Raw genomic sequence first — 17,903 nt, 5'->3', positions numbered from 1 at the left:
CAGGAAGGTGTATTACAATGAAGTGCTGTAGTATCCTGTTGCTAAGGTGATAGGTCTTATCACAGGTGACCACAAAAGACAGGTTTGGTATATCATGTGATCTAGCAGTACTAGGGTGGTAGATGTTACCAGTGGTGATGTGATGTCGTATGAGCTCACCAATGGGGGAGTGGCCCCCATCACTTGACTATAACAACAACAACAACAATATGATATAGCCGCTGAGTATTGCATCAGGTTATTTGATAATCAATTAACAGTTTGCATCTATGTAAATCCAGTGTTTACAACTACTCTCTGGCACTTTGATATTTAAATGGATACAGGAGTGTAATGGAATACCCAGTACATATTGGGCCCATGTATTTCATTTAATTGTTAACTACACTCACAGGCTAAGACTAAACAGTACACAGCTTACCTTAGCATCATGTAGGTCATCCACAAAACATACCAAACGTTGGCCACCCTTAGGGATATAGGTGTTACCAGACTTCCACTGTAGACTATCACTGAGTTGATCCCAAACTGTCTCTGTGGATGTTGTGCTGCAGTGGGGAAGTAGTGTTAGTGGTACTGTATATATATATAAGATAGGGGATACACTATACTACACATACAGGTTGTACATACAGTACCACAAACACATAACATCATGAGTGCTTGAATACACGCGATTGTGTGCAATTAAAAAACTTGCTGAAAAGGGGTGTGGCAGCCATTTTGTTCACATGTCTTTATCCCTGGACTTGACAGGTGAAGAATTACAAGCAAAACGGCTGTCACGCCCCTTCTACCAAGTTTTTATTACGTACACTTGCATGAATTCAAGCACTCGTGACAATACGCGCGGGCAGTACCATATTATCAAGAGTTAATAATAAGAGAGGAGAGTGTCTAACGCTGTATAGGCCTGTAATAGATGATTGCGCAGAAGTTAAACGGCTTCCTTTCCGTGTAACGTATGGGCTTCTAGTATTTGTTCGTTTCCTTACTGCAATTAGTTTAGCCGCACCGTGATGTTTAGCCGCACCGTGATGAATCCTCAAGAATATTCGAAGACTGAACTAAAGACTGAGCTGTATGTACAGGGAACAGTGCTCCTTCAATTCAAGAATGCTCAAGGGTAGGGTAACATGGCGACGAAGTGAAAGTTCGAAGCGATATTCCGCCTTTGGTTCAGTGTTTATTGGTTTCTCAGACACTCTCCCCCAGAGTTATCTTCGAGGTTAACAGCCACACTTCTTTACGCAACAGAGTGATGCTCTTTGTGGTGAACTTGAACATCGAATTGAACGCACGCCCTTGTATCTGGAATAGCCTTTGTGGTTAAATGCAAAAATATACTAACCAGTCTGTACGTTACGCGGAAAAGAAGCCGTTTAACTTCTGCGCAATCATCTGTTACAGGACTATACGGCGTTAGACACTCTCCTCTCTTATTATTAACTTTTGATATTATGTACAATTAAAACTTTTTAGTACATTTATTGGTAAAGGATGAGAGCTATAACTGTGCATACATTACCTCGATGATTAGTCTATCATGTAAGGACCACAAAGGTGTAGGTGTGGCCCATGAAAACACATCACCCAAAATTTTCCCTGATAATGATGAGGCAGTATTGGTTAGGTAAAACTAAGCCCAAACAAGCTTTCAGATTGACCTGAAACACTTCAACAAGTTGCTATGTAATTTTTTTTTAATTGTTAAAAAGAATTTTCTACTGACTAACTAAGTAACTAAGTAACTGACTGACTGATGCCTTCAGACAAACGTAATTCAATAACGGCTAAGGTTATGGGCTTGATTTTTCACTGTTCGATGTCACTTTGGCCCGAGAGATGCCTTTTGGCATACTGTAGTATGTACAATCCATTCTTCATGGACTTACCAGTGTCCTCCTTTGTGCCCCATTCATCTTTGCTGACAGCAAAGTGTTGATTAGGCAGTACCACATGATGGCTTCCCTTCGTAACAGAAATCGTCTGTATTTTTCATAGTGGCTACTTTAATTGCAGAGGTACTTTTCGAACAGTTCTTGAGTCATACTGCTGTGTAAAGGGCTGACAACAAAACATAATGAATGCTTCACTTTTCAGATGATAATTGGTAGCTGGGGAGCATGGCATCATTTCTTTTAATGCGATATGCATGGGTTCACTAAGTAATAATTAATTTATTTTACAAAAAAGGTAACAAACAAGCACACAAAACAATTTGGAATTTTCAACTAGAGTAGGGACCATAACACATAGATAAAAAGTACTGAAACAAGCTGGAGTAGTCCATGATATTAAATCACAGTAAAACAATAAGAAGTGTTATATCCCTACTGTGCTTAAGATACCACAATGGAAACGCATGGTAGGGATATAACACTTCTTATTGTTTTACTGTGATTTAATATCGTGCACTACTCCAGCTTGTTTCAGTACTTTTTATCAATGTGTTATGGTCCCTACTCTAGTTGAAAATTCCTGTACTTGATAGTGTAGCATGGAATACATACAATACTACACTAAACCCATACAGGAGTCTATACCACTCACTTGTTAGCATAGATGTGCAGGTAGGTGTAGTCTGATGTGGAGCACAGTTCCTGCAGTTTATCCTTGATCAGTGTGGTCTTGCCATTACCAGTAGTACCAGTCAATAATACTGAACTACCTTGTTGTAGGATTAGGCCCAGTAGGTGGGATACTGCCTGTATGTAGCAGGGAGAATTATTTTAATAGTATTCATTGCTTGTAATCATGTGCGTATACACGTAGCTCATGTGTTTATCTGGAACCTGACACTTAAGGACACCTACATAATCCAGACACTTAGTTAAGGTCCCAAAGTATCCCTTAGTACATAAACTGACCTGGATAATCAGGACATTATGATTATAAGGACACCATTGGTAGGCCCCATTACCGGCTACATTGTACTGTAGTGGTTCATTTTACAAGCAGTATACAACTCATTCCCATGTACAACACATTATTTACATGTAAAGCATACATGATGTACTAATACATTTACAGTCTTCTACGTAATAACAATCTTACTGCTGAGTAGTTCCAATGTACATGGGGAAACCCCTTCTTGATATCATGTGAGCTCAGGTGAGCCGTCCTGGTAGCAGTATCATCACTCCAAGACTTAAACTGTTGAGTGTCTGGACACACACAGTAGTCAAATAACTGTAATGAGAGTAGATATGGAATAAAATACACACATTGGGTATAGCTAGGTACGTACGTTTATACATAAGTTGTCAATTTTTAAAGCTCTACCAGTGGACATATACAAAGGCTTGAAAAGGACATACATACACACAAACAGACTAATACACAGATGGGTGTACAGCAATATGCACACATGCATGCAGACAAATAGATGTGGAAGTAAGCAAACAGACAAACAGATAAAGACTAGACACAGACATGTACAGACAGACACAAACACAAAAAGACTAATAAGCAGACATATACACAGATAGACAAATGAACAACATACACACAATCACATATATAGACAAATGGACATACATGCATACAGACAAATGAATATACAAACATACAGACATACACTTCCAGCCTGTGGTATACACAGTTCTTCTCCTAGTTGTTTACGACACTTAATTCTAAACCAGTAGTCAAACAATACTTGGTGACTGGGGGACAGGTGACCACCAAACGCCCACACAGCAGCATACAGGAAGTGACACTCTATCACATCATCATCATAATCACCTTGTAGTGATGGCAGGGTGGACTATGAAGGGAGGAAGAAGATTAAACAACAAGTAAATATTTACCGTAGTTATCCGTATTAAAGCCGGGCTCAAATAAACGGGTCCAGATAAAATGGCACTAAATGCACTTTTGTTCCTATATATATGGGCAAGATTTAGTGCCACTAAGCACTAAATCTTCCCTATAATACATGTGGGATGAAGCACTATACTCAAATATTATTTCTTGCCCTTATATGTAGGAAAGATTTAGTGCTAAGGTGCACTAAATGTTCCCTACAATGTAGTAGGCAAAATATTGTTCAAAGAAGCACTAATTATTCCCTACATTGTTGTAGGCATAAAATAATACTTCATAAAATAATACTTCATTATTAACACTCCACCTTGTTTAGAGTAAAAATATTTCTCTGTGTCCTGTTTACTCCTTGAATGCTAGTTGACATGTCTGGCAGAGAAAGGTGTTGGTATTAGCTAAAAATATTTCTCTGTGTCCTGTTTACTCCTTGAAAGGTGTTGGTATTTTACAATTGGCAATACCAGTCCACTATCCAGTTGTACTGGTTCTTACAAGTATGCCCAGTGTTGCATATAAAAGCAGGTAGTGCATTGCTACTCAGTCTCCTACCTTGGTCAGTTGCTAGCGTGCTGCTTACGAATATTAAACAATGCACGACCAGAATTGATAAAAGAAGCAGAAGTCTTTCTTTTTTCACCACTTTTGTGAGCATTGGGCATTATCGCACATCAGAGATAACGTAGTTTATTTGTACGATTCTCTTCAACGTAAAAGCATCAACTCAACTCTTGCCGAACAACTGCATTCATTATATGGGAACCGGATTGTGAAAATTCCACAAGTTCAACTTCAAAAGGGAAACAAAGACTGTGGCTGCTTTGCAATTGCATTTTGCGTATCACTAATGTTTGGAGACGACCCCGCCACTCTTTGTTATGATCAAAAAGAAATGCGAAAACACCTGATGCAATGTTTTGAGACTAAATGTTATTCCCGTTTCCATCACAAAGCAAGAAGTCTCGAATACCATCACCATTGGAAATTAAAATCTCTCTTTCCTAACTGGCGCATCTAGACTAAATCAAAAATATTGATTATATTGATTATTTTGCCTAAAGGTTTTAGTACAATAACTCAATTGAATTTATTTGAGGGTATTATCGTAGGTTATCACCCATAGTCTCAGACTTGGGTGGCAATTAAAATATGTTACTGGGATACAACCGCTTTGTATTCATAACTTGCTTGGTTTTTTTTTTGCTAAAGTCTATAACTTTATGCATGCATGTATGGAAGAAATTATTTAAACAATTATAGCTACAGCCTATACCAGCAGATACATATTGCAATAAAAATGTCTAGGTGCCTTTCGACTGATTATGGTTTTTGTTATAATTACCATATCTGTTGGTTAGAGCTTGCCATCTTGGCCCAAGGTGTGATTGTTCTTCCCTACTGTTCCCCGTGCAATTTGCAGGCGTGCACCTGGCACTGTAGGCTGTCAAGGGCGCACGCCTGGTTTACTATAATTGTTTCCAGAAAGAAACGTACATGCGTGTACATGTGTGTCTGTCTGCACCCATGTGAGCTAATGGTTTTGTGTCAAAAGCAGTCTATGTGTTAGAAATGGAGGCAGCATAAGAACTATACTGTACACCGGCAAACTTTGACGAGGGTAAACTTTGATGAATCTGTTCTTAGGCAAAGTTGACGAAATAAACTTTGACGAATTGTTTGAAATCACCAATAAGAACCTGGGCACTTATTTTATGTTGACGAAATAAATTTTGACGAATTCACTTTGATTCATCAAAGTTTCCCTTCGTCGAAGTTTCCCAGTGTACGGTATTAAGCGCCTATATAGTCAGGTAAGTTTTGCTCTTGCTCTAAGGCAGTTTAGGCATGGCAGCTTTCTAAAACTTTGTGAACGTTTTGTTGTGGGTTCTATGGCTGTTTAAAAATGACAAAACTACACTACCAGCTTCCTGAGTTACTAGGAATAGCGTAGCACTTTGAGTTGGAATTGAGGGCGTGTCCAGCTAGTATGTGTATGAAAACCAGGGCTGAATAGTTTTCTTTGAAAACACGTTAACCAAGCTATACTTCTCTTCATGCATTTGTGGGTTTAACTATATTGCAAGTTGAGCGTTCCTTAGTAACCATTTCATATTTTGCAGTAATTACAATTATTATGTAATTAGTATTATTATGTAATTAGTATTTCATGAAATGCTAATTTGTATTAGTTAATTTAAATGGTTCTATGTAACCGTAATCCTGCTGTCCCAACTTTGTTGGCCTTTATGTGTCTTGTGACATCATGGATAAGGTCCATAAGTGCAACTCATTTATATTTGTATGTATATACGCATAGCAAGAATCAACCATGGGATTCCATGCAACATTAAATTATGTATCCAAGAAAGAAGCAGACCTATATGCAAAGAAGTTGCTATAGTTATAAATATGCATACTTACAAGAAGTACTAAACTCCCATTTTTAAAACTAAGTAAACTACTATAATCCATAGTCACATGTTTACAATATGTTATACCAGGAATCAAAGGGTACTACTGCCTTAGCATCAAAGGTAGAAGGCTGTTATGAGGTTGTATGGAAAATAAAGTACAAGCAGTTGAAGTATTGCAACTAAAACAGCAACAATTCACTATGATCACTTCAATAGAATTTAGTGCCTGAGCACAATATAGTTCCTACACTAATGTAGGGAAGATTTAGTGCCTGGAGCACAATATAGCTCCTACACTAATGTAGGGAAGATTTAGTGTCTGGAGCACAATATAGTTCCTACACTAATGTAGGGAAGATTTAATGCCTGGAGCACAATATAGTTCCTACACTAATGTAGGGAAGATTTAGTGTTGAGCACAATTCATCTCGTACACTAATGTAGGGAAGATTTAGTGCCTGGAGCACAATATAGTTCCTACACTAATGTAGGGAAGATTTAGTGTTGAGCATAATTCATCTCCTACATTACTGTAGGGAAGATTTAGTGCTTGTGGCGCTAAATCTCCCCTATAGTAGTGTAGGAAATGAACCCCTTTTAGTGCCATTTTGTACGGAACCCAAATAAACGCCTGGACTCAAATACACACCGGGTACTTCGTCCCAAACTACAGAATACACACCTGGGTCCATATAGACACCAGGGTGCCAAAAACCAGAGTATTTGATAAGGCAATGTACCACTCTGCGTGGGCAGTTCAAAGGCACCGCCAGTGCCATAATTTGTATATTGCACTGCTGCAGACTGCAGCGAGTACATTATAACTTATAATGCACTGGTTGCGGTTTTGTAGACCACAACAAGTGCATTATAAGTTATAATGCACCGACCGCAGTGCAATATACAGATATTATACAGATATTGCACTGACTGCAGTTTTGTGCAACATAGCACAAGTGCCGGTGGCGAAGACCACTACGACACCTCACCTAATAGGTGGAAAGACACTTCATAGAACACTCGAATTCTTTTATAGCCTGACATGTAAAGGTCGATTGTGGGCCATAACGTCACCAATACGTATAATGTTTACAAGCAGCCAATGGCGATCGAAAAAGCCAACGTGGGGGGCCACAACTCTAGTCTACATATATATAAACGTACTTATACACCTTACTAGTCTGGTGCCATCTTATCCCAGCTTAAACTGTAGTCCACTTCGACAATGACTCAGTAAAACAAATATATTCTAAATAATACTAACCTTTACGTTCGATTGTGGTAACCAGTTTTGTCATGCCACCAGATTCAAGTTTAGCCAGTGTGAATAGTAAGAATTAGACTAGTATCGTTTAGTAGTTAGGTTTTGTTTACTTAAACCGTCTATTTAGCTGCTTTTTTCGCTCGAGAGAATCACTATGGTGATTAGTCTGGTGCTTAGTCTGTATGGCACGCTGGTATACTGAGCACTACATGACGAGAGTCGAACAGCGAATGCAGGTTAGTGATATAACTCATAGCGTACTAGCTTTCAATATCTCAGGTGGCTGCAGTACTGCAGGGGGAACGTCATCGCAACGTCTGGCTTGGTAACTCACAATCGATTTTAGAAACCTGGCCTTTATAAGTGTTACAGCTGTATTGTAAGACTCTCCCCACCTATTAGGTGAGTGGTACATAACAGTTATACAACGTGCACTCGTACTCTGCATGTATAAACGCACTTGCCTTCGGGCCTGACGGCCCTCAGGCTCGTGCGTTTATATCAGGCAGAGCACTCGTGGCCGTTGTATAACTATATAATATGGCGCTCCATTGGCCCAGTGTGAACACAAAATGACCCACACAACTCATGGCTTCTGCTCCAAATTTCTCAGCACTAATTCAGCTTTGTGACTACCACACATCAAACATAAGCTGATTGGTCCAGTGGTATACTACTGGTGGAGCAAAAGATGTCTGGGTTGGGCCAGTTTGGAGTTGAAATTTGGGCTCAGAGTTGAAATACTTATCAAAAACTAGGCTATAATTTTAATAAACGCCGGAGTCATGTGCTACACAAGAGTCTACATACTGGATAAACACACTTCACCTTGTATTTCATTGTTGCAAAGTGAAGATTCCAAACTGTAAGTTGATTATCCAAGTAATTTCAGCACCACTTTGTTCACAATCACCCTTCACCTTGTGTGCTCTAAGAAATAAATGCCTGGGCCTGAATAAACGCCAGGCTCATTTACACGCCAGGTCCAGAATCACTTATAGGAAATAAATGCCTGGGCCTGAATAAACGCCAGGCTCATTTACATGCCGGGTCCAGAATTACTTATAGGAAATAAATGCCTGGGCCTGAATAAACGCCAGGCTCATTTACACGCCGGGTCCAGAATCACTTATAGGAAATAAATGCCTGGGCTTTTATACGGATAAACACGGTATGTGCTAAAATTAACCATTTTTATAAAAAATGATATTTGGTCAATAGATGATCTACTTTAATTTGTGGACCCACTAACGTATAGTTTGTGCACTTCTGTGGTCAGGGATATAAGGAGATTGTTTTACTTTTTTTTATTTATTTTATTTTATTTATTTTATTTTTTGTAGGCATCGACTTTTAAGTTTCTATAGGAAAAATACTCTAATAGAACAGTCACACAGTCTTACTGGACATTACACTACACAGTATTCCATACTTATTACAACACATGGCTATGCACACTACACTACACTACACACACACTACACACTGACACACACACTACACACTGACACACACACACACACTACACACTATCAGACCTGTAGTATTATACAGACATGGTTCACAAGGTGTAGATTAGATGGCCTCATGTGATGGGTAGCATGTTTGATCTGTTTGAGATGATGTTGGTGTTGCTGCATCTCATCATGATCCAACTCCTCCACATCATGGACCTCATCCATGAAGTTCAGTAACAATGGGATGTACCTGTGTGAGGGTGTACACATGTGGGACCAGTATATGAATACTATGGAGAAGAGAAGTAACAATGGGATGTACCTGTGTGAGGGTGTACACATGTGGGACCAGTATATGAATACTATGGAGAAGAGAAGTAACAATGGGATGTACCTGTGTGAGGGTGTACACATGTGGGACCAGTATATGAATACTATGGAGAAGAGAAGTTCAGTAACAATGGGATGTACCTGTGTGAGGGTGTACACGTGTGGGACCAGTATATGAATACTATGGAGAAGAGAAGTAACAATGGGATGTACATGTAGTGTGTATGTAAGGGTGCATGTGTGGACTAATAACTTGACAAACAAGTACATTTAGCATCTGGACTAACTTGACAAACAGGTTCTTCAGCTTGTCATGTCGATCACTGACTAGTTCAGCTCCACTAGAGTGTAGCCATCTATCAACGATGGCCTCCCAGCCTATGTCACTAGCTGCCATGTGTACACTAGGAATGTCTGCTCCATGAGATTGATCTGTCTCTACTACTAGCCATATGGTGGAGGGGAGGTAGATGGACTTCTTGTCTGCTAACTTCAGTGTACCTATAAGTGATCGGGATGAGTAGTGGGTATAATATATTTGTATAGTGCAACACACCTACACTACAGTACACATACACACACTATACTGCACACGCTACACACACGCGCACACACTACACACACACACGCACACACTACACACACGCACACACTACACTCTCACACACACGGCACATACGTACGACACATACGTACCATCATCACTCAGTAAAGTAGTCAGGTTATCAACCTGTCTATCAGTTAGACTCCCATCCAGTACAATCCACTCCATTGCTGGTCTATGTCCTCCAGCATGTTGTGTGTGTATGGAAAACTGAGTTAGTAACTGAGGTAATAATCCCTCCTGCCATTCACTGTAACAATGATACATCCCATCCTACTACTAATAGAGCAGTAACAGTATGCACAGGTAGCATCAGTACCCCCACAGAACAATAAGGCTAGGGGTCCACACCCCCAATAAAATGTATTAGATATTCCACAATGTTGTGGTTAAACATGACAAAATCTCTTCGGTTTATGTTCAAAATTTTTTGCCAACATTAGTAGGGGACAGTGTCTTCTAACAGTGAAAAAAATCAAGCTTGTAGCCTTAGCCACTACTAAGTTACTGCTTGTCTGAAGGCATCAAGCAGTTAGTCAGTCAGCAGAAAATCTGTCAAATAAAGCATTTTTAAAATTCCGTAGCAACATGGGAATGATTATCAAGGTGTCCTGATTCTCCAGGTCAGTTATGTACTAAGGGATACTTTGGGACCTTAACTAAGCGTCTGGATTATGTAGGTGTCTTCAAGTGCCCATATTAACAGGTTCCTCTCACTATTGGTAACATAGTGCATTTCAGCACTGGCAAAAATTAATTCATTGATTTTAATGGCTTCATTCTTAATAGCTGAGTACACACCTCCAGTTCAGCACCTCTAATTATATACCCCATCATGTAGGAACTGATTGTGGGTTTTAGTTTTAACAACTTGTGCTGCCATACAAGGGGCTTATCAAGACTGTACAATGCATGGCTTCCCCTTAGGAAATGTACGGTGAGACTTTGATGGGCCATATAGTAAATCACAACACGTTACATAAAGAGAAGAAAGTTCCACCATGCACAATTACTTACTGATCAATGTCACAGAAATATCCTAACAATTCCCCGGGTCTCATGGCATTACAGTTGATGTGTTTGAGGTGAATATTGTGTCCCATACTGGACATGATGTCTGAACAAACATTGATCAACTCTGACTTGCCACAACCTGACTCTCCTTGTAGTACCACCTATGAGTGGTGTATATGAGTTAACAGTAATGTATGTGTGTACTAGTTCAATTACAAAAACGTTCAGAAAAGTGATGAGATCAATTATTTATTATAGCTCAGCTCAACTACTCTAATAGAACATACACTTACTCTAATGGAAAAATCACCTTAACCATTGGAATAGTTGAGATCAGCTACTTACACACATAAACAAATAAAAATTTAAAATGCTATGTACATTGCTACAACACCACACACACACACACACACACACACACACACACACACACACACACACACACACACACACACACACACACACACACACACACACACACACACACACACACACACACACAAAGCTAAAGCAAAGCCTCCAGCTGCCGTGCTAGCACAGTCATACCAACCCAGTGAACCAGCAGCTGGGACTACTCAGGTGCTAGGAGTCAGCATAGGCAAACACACACACACACACACACCCGTACACTACACATAGTTACACACCATTCTATTCTCTTGTAGTAACTGTATAAACTGAGCTATCCTGGCCTGGAAAGAAACTGATGGGGTGAGATGTCTGTGGTGACATGACGATGTCATTGCATCATCAAATCCCTTCAGGTCTGTAAGAGCAATAAAGTGTTAATGATTTATTACCATCATTGAAGCTGTGTATTTCTTGGCCGTCATTATTCATATTTCACTATGGCTTAATTTTTAAGGTGGCATCTTTTTTCACAGCTTAATACAAAAAATATAACAAACTCTTGACAGGATCTCATCTTGAGAACTGAACAAGTCAAGGTCCCACAACTCCCACCACTATACTACAGCACATATACTGTATGATATAACACATAATGATATGACACAAGTGTGAACAGTACACATAAACCCTTTGGCTGTGGTGTACATAGACATACCTACCTAGTAGCCACTCGTGTGTTGTGAGACCCAAAATTTGTTTTCCCAGTTGACCCTACACATACACAAACACACCTTCACTGGTCAAGTGTTGTCCAGTGTGTAACATGGCTCTACCATGAGAATACTTCCCTCCAGTATGTTGTGGAGTAGTACCAGCTAACAAGCTCTGTTGTAAGTTCCTCTCCTCAGCTAACACTGTGTACAGGTCACAGCCGGGAAAGTGTTCACTGATAAACTGAAGGAACAACTTTAACTCTACTCCATCTATTTCAAAATATGGAAACAGACATTCCTTGGCTGCTAACACAAGAGAGAACTCCTCCAGTGTCCTGTAGTATAATTCATCCATTTGACTTTGACGTCTCGAGCTATATAAGTTACTGGGTTGTGTCTGCATAGTGAACGAGCCTTGAGAACTAATCAATGACAACAAGCTATCATCCACTTCAATTATATTTTCTAGTGCTCTACCAATAGTAGGCTTGTCCCCTTCGGTAGCGTCTTCCATACTTGCGGCAGTCTTGTATTTCATATACAACTGACTATGTGATCTCATTTGTGCTTTACTGTCTGCGATCTTCACCATGGGTAGACCGAGGTGTTGTATCTCATTAAACAGTTTACTGGCAATTCCTACTAACTTCTTCATAGATGGCAGACCAAGCTTAGAGTGTGCATGATGCTGTGAACTAAGTATCAATCGTTCAAACACACCTACCATAGCTACTACATGTCTTGTCAAATGGGAACTATACTTGAACCCTTCTGAGACTAACAGGCCATCAAGTATTGGTGTTAGCTGTGGTGTTAGGAAACTAACTTGATGAAATATCTTTAGGATGGGTTCAGGTAGTATGGTATGTACGGCTGAGTGAGTGGTGAGGCTGGCAAAACACATGAAGTAACCAGTCAGTGATAGAGTCTCATGATGATGTGTAACTGATGATTGTTTGTTGATGTAGCCGGTCATAACGTCATCTAACATGTCCCCAACTACTGCTAGTATGGAGCTGGAGACTTGTTCCAAGTGATGAAGATGTATCCAGGACCCTGTAAAGGTGAGAGGAAGGTAAAGGACAAATACCCATACACATTGCAAAACATATACACATATGCACGCACACGCATACATAGACAGACAGATACATACGCACAGACAGACACAGACAGTACACTACACACACACACACACACACACACACACACTACACTACACTACACTACACATTACCAGTAGCTGCCATTCCTCTCACATAATCACACAATACTTCATGTGTGGAGTGTTCACTACAATGTAGTACATGTACCTCATGACCTGATAATGAGGACACTTCACTGAGAGTGGACTCTCTGGCTGACAACTACAGTAAGGAAAATGTGTACCAGTCATGTCTATACAGTACATATACCAGGTCATGTATAGTGTGTTTATGAGTGCACATACTGTATAAGTGTACATTTATGTACATCAATGGGTTTTCTAATAAGAGGTGGATAAAAAAATAGGATTACCAATAGGTATTGAATACGGGACAATTTTTGATTTACACAGCACAGTTTTATGTACGTACACAACGTACCTTCTCTCCAACGCACATAGCAAACCTTGTCATATCAGTGACAGCCTTCATCAAGTACAACATGTGTCGTTCTGTGTCTAATGTCAGTACCAGACGTCGACCACCACCAATAAATTGATTTCCATACTCCAATCTGGATTCCACACCTTCAAGGTACAATACCTTGTCATCTCTCCAGGTGTAATGAATTATGGACTGGACATGGAAATCCTGAGCTTTCTCCGGTTTCTGCTCCATACCACCGTCTCCAGTGTTAACCTCTATACTTGGTAACGGCTGTCGTTTAATCAGTCTTTCAACGACATCACGATAATATAGTAAAACAATTATCAAGTTTTTCATCGAGATTGTAAGATACTGTTGAGAATACGATGAGTCACTCCTACCAACTTGAGATGGTTCAGTTATCGTATCATTAGTACTGGGAAGAATCTCACTGTCAAGAGCTGTTGGTGTTGGAGCTTGTATCATCTCAGCTGATTCTCCAGACTCCTCAGGTTTAACCCAAGCCTGCAGTCTGTCAGGTTGTCTCAGTACATCCGTAAACATGTCTATAGCTGCCGTAAAGAACCCGTAACAATCATTCAGTGTCATATTGCCACTATCAGAACTAGATGTGTCATTAATACATTTCAGTACTGCATTATGTAGTAGCACTTGTGTAACTATTAGGAGTAGTTGAGTTGCTGTTGGCTGCTGCCAGATTATGTGTAAAATGTCAACCATTTCAGACCCCAAGGTGGGAGACTGGGGAATGAATTGATCCAGGAGTTTAGTTAGAGATTGTTTGATGGTAGCACTGATTGATGATATCAAGTTAGATAGTACACTCTCCACTGAACCCTCACATGATACAGGCTGTAGACATACAGTAATATAGACAGTATTTCATAAACTGTGTGTTCTATTAGAGTATTTAGTCCTTTACAAATAAATATGTATGTACACTGTATGGGTTTGATCATCACCTCACAACATTATGGTTCACAGTGTCTACTGTGTTATAAATTATTTGATGTCTATTTTACCAGACCTTTAGAATGACTCATGTCCAAAGCACTTATAGAGTTGCTCACAGTATAAACACAAAACAGCACTTGGCCACATGACTGGACAATCTTTAAGCATGAAAGTTTTGTCTCAACTCAACCTTAGTTTCTTGTTTCTTTATTGTAAGGAAAGACATTCACTTCAGGCCAGTATTCAAGTCTTAGTGCTACATTTACCAACCACTGCCTTGAACTACGTAGTCTTCCGGTACACGCATGCGCATGCACGTACACACACACGCACGCACACACACAGAGCTTACTTGTTCCAGTTCGAGATGTTCCCCAGTATGACTGTGTAGTGACAATAATTTCCCATTAATCAGTCCATTGTACTCTTCATAAGCTAGTCTAGCACAACTGGGTAGTAACTTGTGTATGTAGGAACTGATATGGGCTGGTTTGGAACCTGTAATGTTGCATTTGTGTAGTGTGAGAACAGTACTATGGAATATACTGTATATATGTACCATACTAACTACTTACGTATGAGTAGGAGGAGTACACATACTGTACACGCACACGCACACACTGTACACATACACACACACACTGTACACACACACAAACTGTACACACACACAAACTGTACACACACACAAACTGTACACACACACAAACTGTACACACACACAAACTGTACACACACACAAACTGTACACACACACAAACTGTACACACACACAAACTGTACACACACACAAACTGTACACACACACAAACTGTACACACACACAAACTGTACACACACACAAACTGTACACACACACAAACTGTACACACACACAAACTGTACACACACACAAACTGTACACACACACAAACTGTACACACACACAAACTGTACACACACACAAACTGTACACACACACAAACTGTACACACACACAAACTGTACACACACACAAACTGTACACACACACAAACTGTACACACACACAAACTGTACACACACACACAAACTGTACACACACACACAAACTGTACACACACACACAAACTGTACACACACACACAAACTGTACACACACACAAACTGTACACACACACAAACTGTACACACACACAAACTGTACACACACACAAACTGTACACACACACAAACTGTACACACACACAAACTGTACACACACACAAACTGTACACACACACAAACTGTACACACACACACACACACACACACACACACACACACACACACACACACACACACACACACACACACACACACACACACACACACACACACACACACACACACACACACACACACACACACACACACACACACACACACACACACACACACACACACACACACACACACACCATGACATATAATCTTCAGGATATCATCAAGAGGTAGGAAATAGAACCATGGGAACTGGGTCTTGCGGTTCTCCAGGTGATGCATCAGAGCCACACTACAATGTTGTAATGACATCTTCATCTTCTCCAGGCTGGGTAAGAGGTCTGGAAAGATAGTGACAGATTGTACCATTAATCACTACCTTATTAGCACACTAGGGTCTGCACAACAGAGCATTAGAACATTAACACAATGGATAATTTCAAACAAGGGTTTAAGAAACATGTTGTTTGAGTTTCATCAGATCCACAAGCAGACTACTAATAGCCAGTGTAACATGGTGTCACTAACTTGATGATAAAACATAGTTGAAAGCCCCAGACTAGGGACAAGAACTGTGAACACTATGTATGTGATCAAGACTGGGACCAAAAATTTTGACCTTAATAACAAGGTGACCTTATTATGAGGTCATTAAGTACTGTTTAGCTATGCTTGGGACCTACTAGAGGTGGCCACTATAACGAGGTGGTCTTATTAAAGAGGTAGTCACTAAGTGAGGTTCCACTGTACCTTATTTTAAATCTATCAAGGTTTGTCCTGATTATCAAGATCATTTTATGTACTAAGGGATACTTTCGGACCTTAACTAAGTGTCTGGATACATAGGATGGTTACTCACCAGCCTTACAACACAACTGCATCACATTGGGGTTCCTAGAGGTATTGTGCATTAGCTCCCTCCACTGCTTGTCAATGAGGGCAAACTGGTAGGCCTGATGTGGTAGACTTTGTTGTACCTCTATCATTGAGTAGGCCTGGGGGTGGGGGGTGGAATTGTAATATGAATAAAGAAAACAAGTTCTAAAACAAGTAAATAAAATACTCTAATTGAACAGTCATCTAAATAAATTTATATTTTAATTGTTTTAATTAACCTACTCCATAAGTCAGTTATTTTTTACACACCTCAATGACGACACAGCTGACCGACTGTTCTATTAGAATATTTCATCATAGATCACATTCTATTAGAGTAACTGATCAGCATACCAATCAGTGGGTTTGATCACCCATAGACACTCATTTATTTAAACACTCTATAATATACATTTGATATTATTCACTTTTCTTGTTCAATTGTTTGTTAGTTAGTTTAAGAATCTACTAATTATTTTAAGTGTGTAAGTAGTGTCTGCTCATTCACATGAACTAGAAGTACACAGGATATGGCAGATCTTAGGATAAAGTGAGGATACAATAAAATGTTCTGCAGCAGTACTGAGCCCCACCCACATACCTCTTCCAGCTCAAACCAGAGGTCTTGCACCTCCAGCCACACCTCCAACACCTCTTCAATGGTCTGGAAGTACTTGTGCCACTTGTCCAGCTCACTAGCAAAACTACCAGCTGAACTGGAGTTTAACATCACTTGTAACACCACCTAAATGTGTGAAATGTGTAGTAGTAGTAGTAGTATAGTACCATATGTAGACTACTTGACATGGTCACTGTAATGAGGTGGTCTTATTAATGAGGTCATGAAGTACACCTTAGCTATGTTTGGGACCTACTTGACATGGTCACTATAATGAGGTGGTCTTCTTAATGAGGTAATAAGTACACCTTGGGACCTACTTGACACGGTCACTATAATGAGGTGGTCTTATTGATTGAGGTCATAAACTACACCTTATGGGACCTACTTGATATACGTTCATTAAAGATGTCACTTATTCAATGCAAGCAGTAGCGCAGAAACAAATACTATATTAAATGATTATTAGGCACTTAGCTAAGCCAAACAACTTCATTTGTAATATTAACTTGTCAACCTATGGTCTATGATATGATGATAGTTACTTGTAACACCACACCCACACACAGTTACCTGATGATCTTCTAAGGCGTCGAATATCTTACTAGTCTTGGTTAACATTGGAACAGGTAAATGAGCCTGTAATGAATGATAATATTAGGGGTGTATTGT

At 39.7% G+C, this 17,903-nt stretch overlaps 1 protein-coding gene across 1 annotated transcript in view; it reads right to left on the bottom strand.

Moving 5' to 3' along the window:
• Window positions 1-17,903, bottom strand: part of LOC136252524 (uncharacterized) — a 67,714-nt gene that overhangs the window by 16,958 nt on the left and 32,853 nt on the right. Inside the window, exons 34-51 of the mRNA XM_066044985.1 lie at window positions 17,805-17,870; window positions 17,214-17,357; window positions 16,596-16,731; window positions 15,934-16,077; window positions 14,868-15,013; window positions 13,556-14,413; window positions 13,207-13,336; window positions 12,048-13,025; window positions 11,553-11,671; window positions 10,909-11,066; window positions 9,984-10,141; window positions 9,575-9,788; window positions 9,039-9,207; window positions 3,581-3,766; window positions 3,058-3,192; window positions 2,554-2,708; window positions 422-548; window positions 1-187 (exon numbers count right to left, since the gene is read on the bottom strand). The exon at window positions 1-187 is cut by the window's left edge and continues 7 nt beyond it. Of these exons, the coding sequence (XP_065901057.1) occupies window positions 1-187; window positions 422-548; window positions 2,554-2,708; window positions 3,058-3,192; window positions 3,581-3,766; window positions 9,039-9,207; window positions 9,575-9,788; window positions 9,984-10,141; window positions 10,909-11,066; window positions 11,553-11,671; window positions 12,048-13,025; window positions 13,207-13,336; window positions 13,556-14,413; window positions 14,868-15,013; window positions 15,934-16,077; window positions 16,596-16,731; window positions 17,214-17,357; window positions 17,805-17,870 (4,210 nt within the window). The remainder of the gene's footprint in view (window positions 188-421; window positions 549-2,553; window positions 2,709-3,057; window positions 3,193-3,580; window positions 3,767-9,038; window positions 9,208-9,574; window positions 9,789-9,983; window positions 10,142-10,908; window positions 11,067-11,552; window positions 11,672-12,047; window positions 13,026-13,206; window positions 13,337-13,555; window positions 14,414-14,867; window positions 15,014-15,933; window positions 16,078-16,595; window positions 16,732-17,213; window positions 17,358-17,804; window positions 17,871-17,903) is intronic.

The sequence above is a fragment of the Dysidea avara genome, chromosome 1 (genome assembly GCF_963678975.1).
Source record: "Dysidea avara chromosome 1, odDysAvar1.4, whole genome shotgun sequence".
Lineage (NCBI taxonomy): Eukaryota > Metazoa > Porifera > Demospongiae > Dictyoceratida > Dysideidae > Dysidea > Dysidea avara.
Note: the sequence above shows the minus strand (reverse complement) of the source record. Positions and strands in the feature narration are given on the sequence as shown.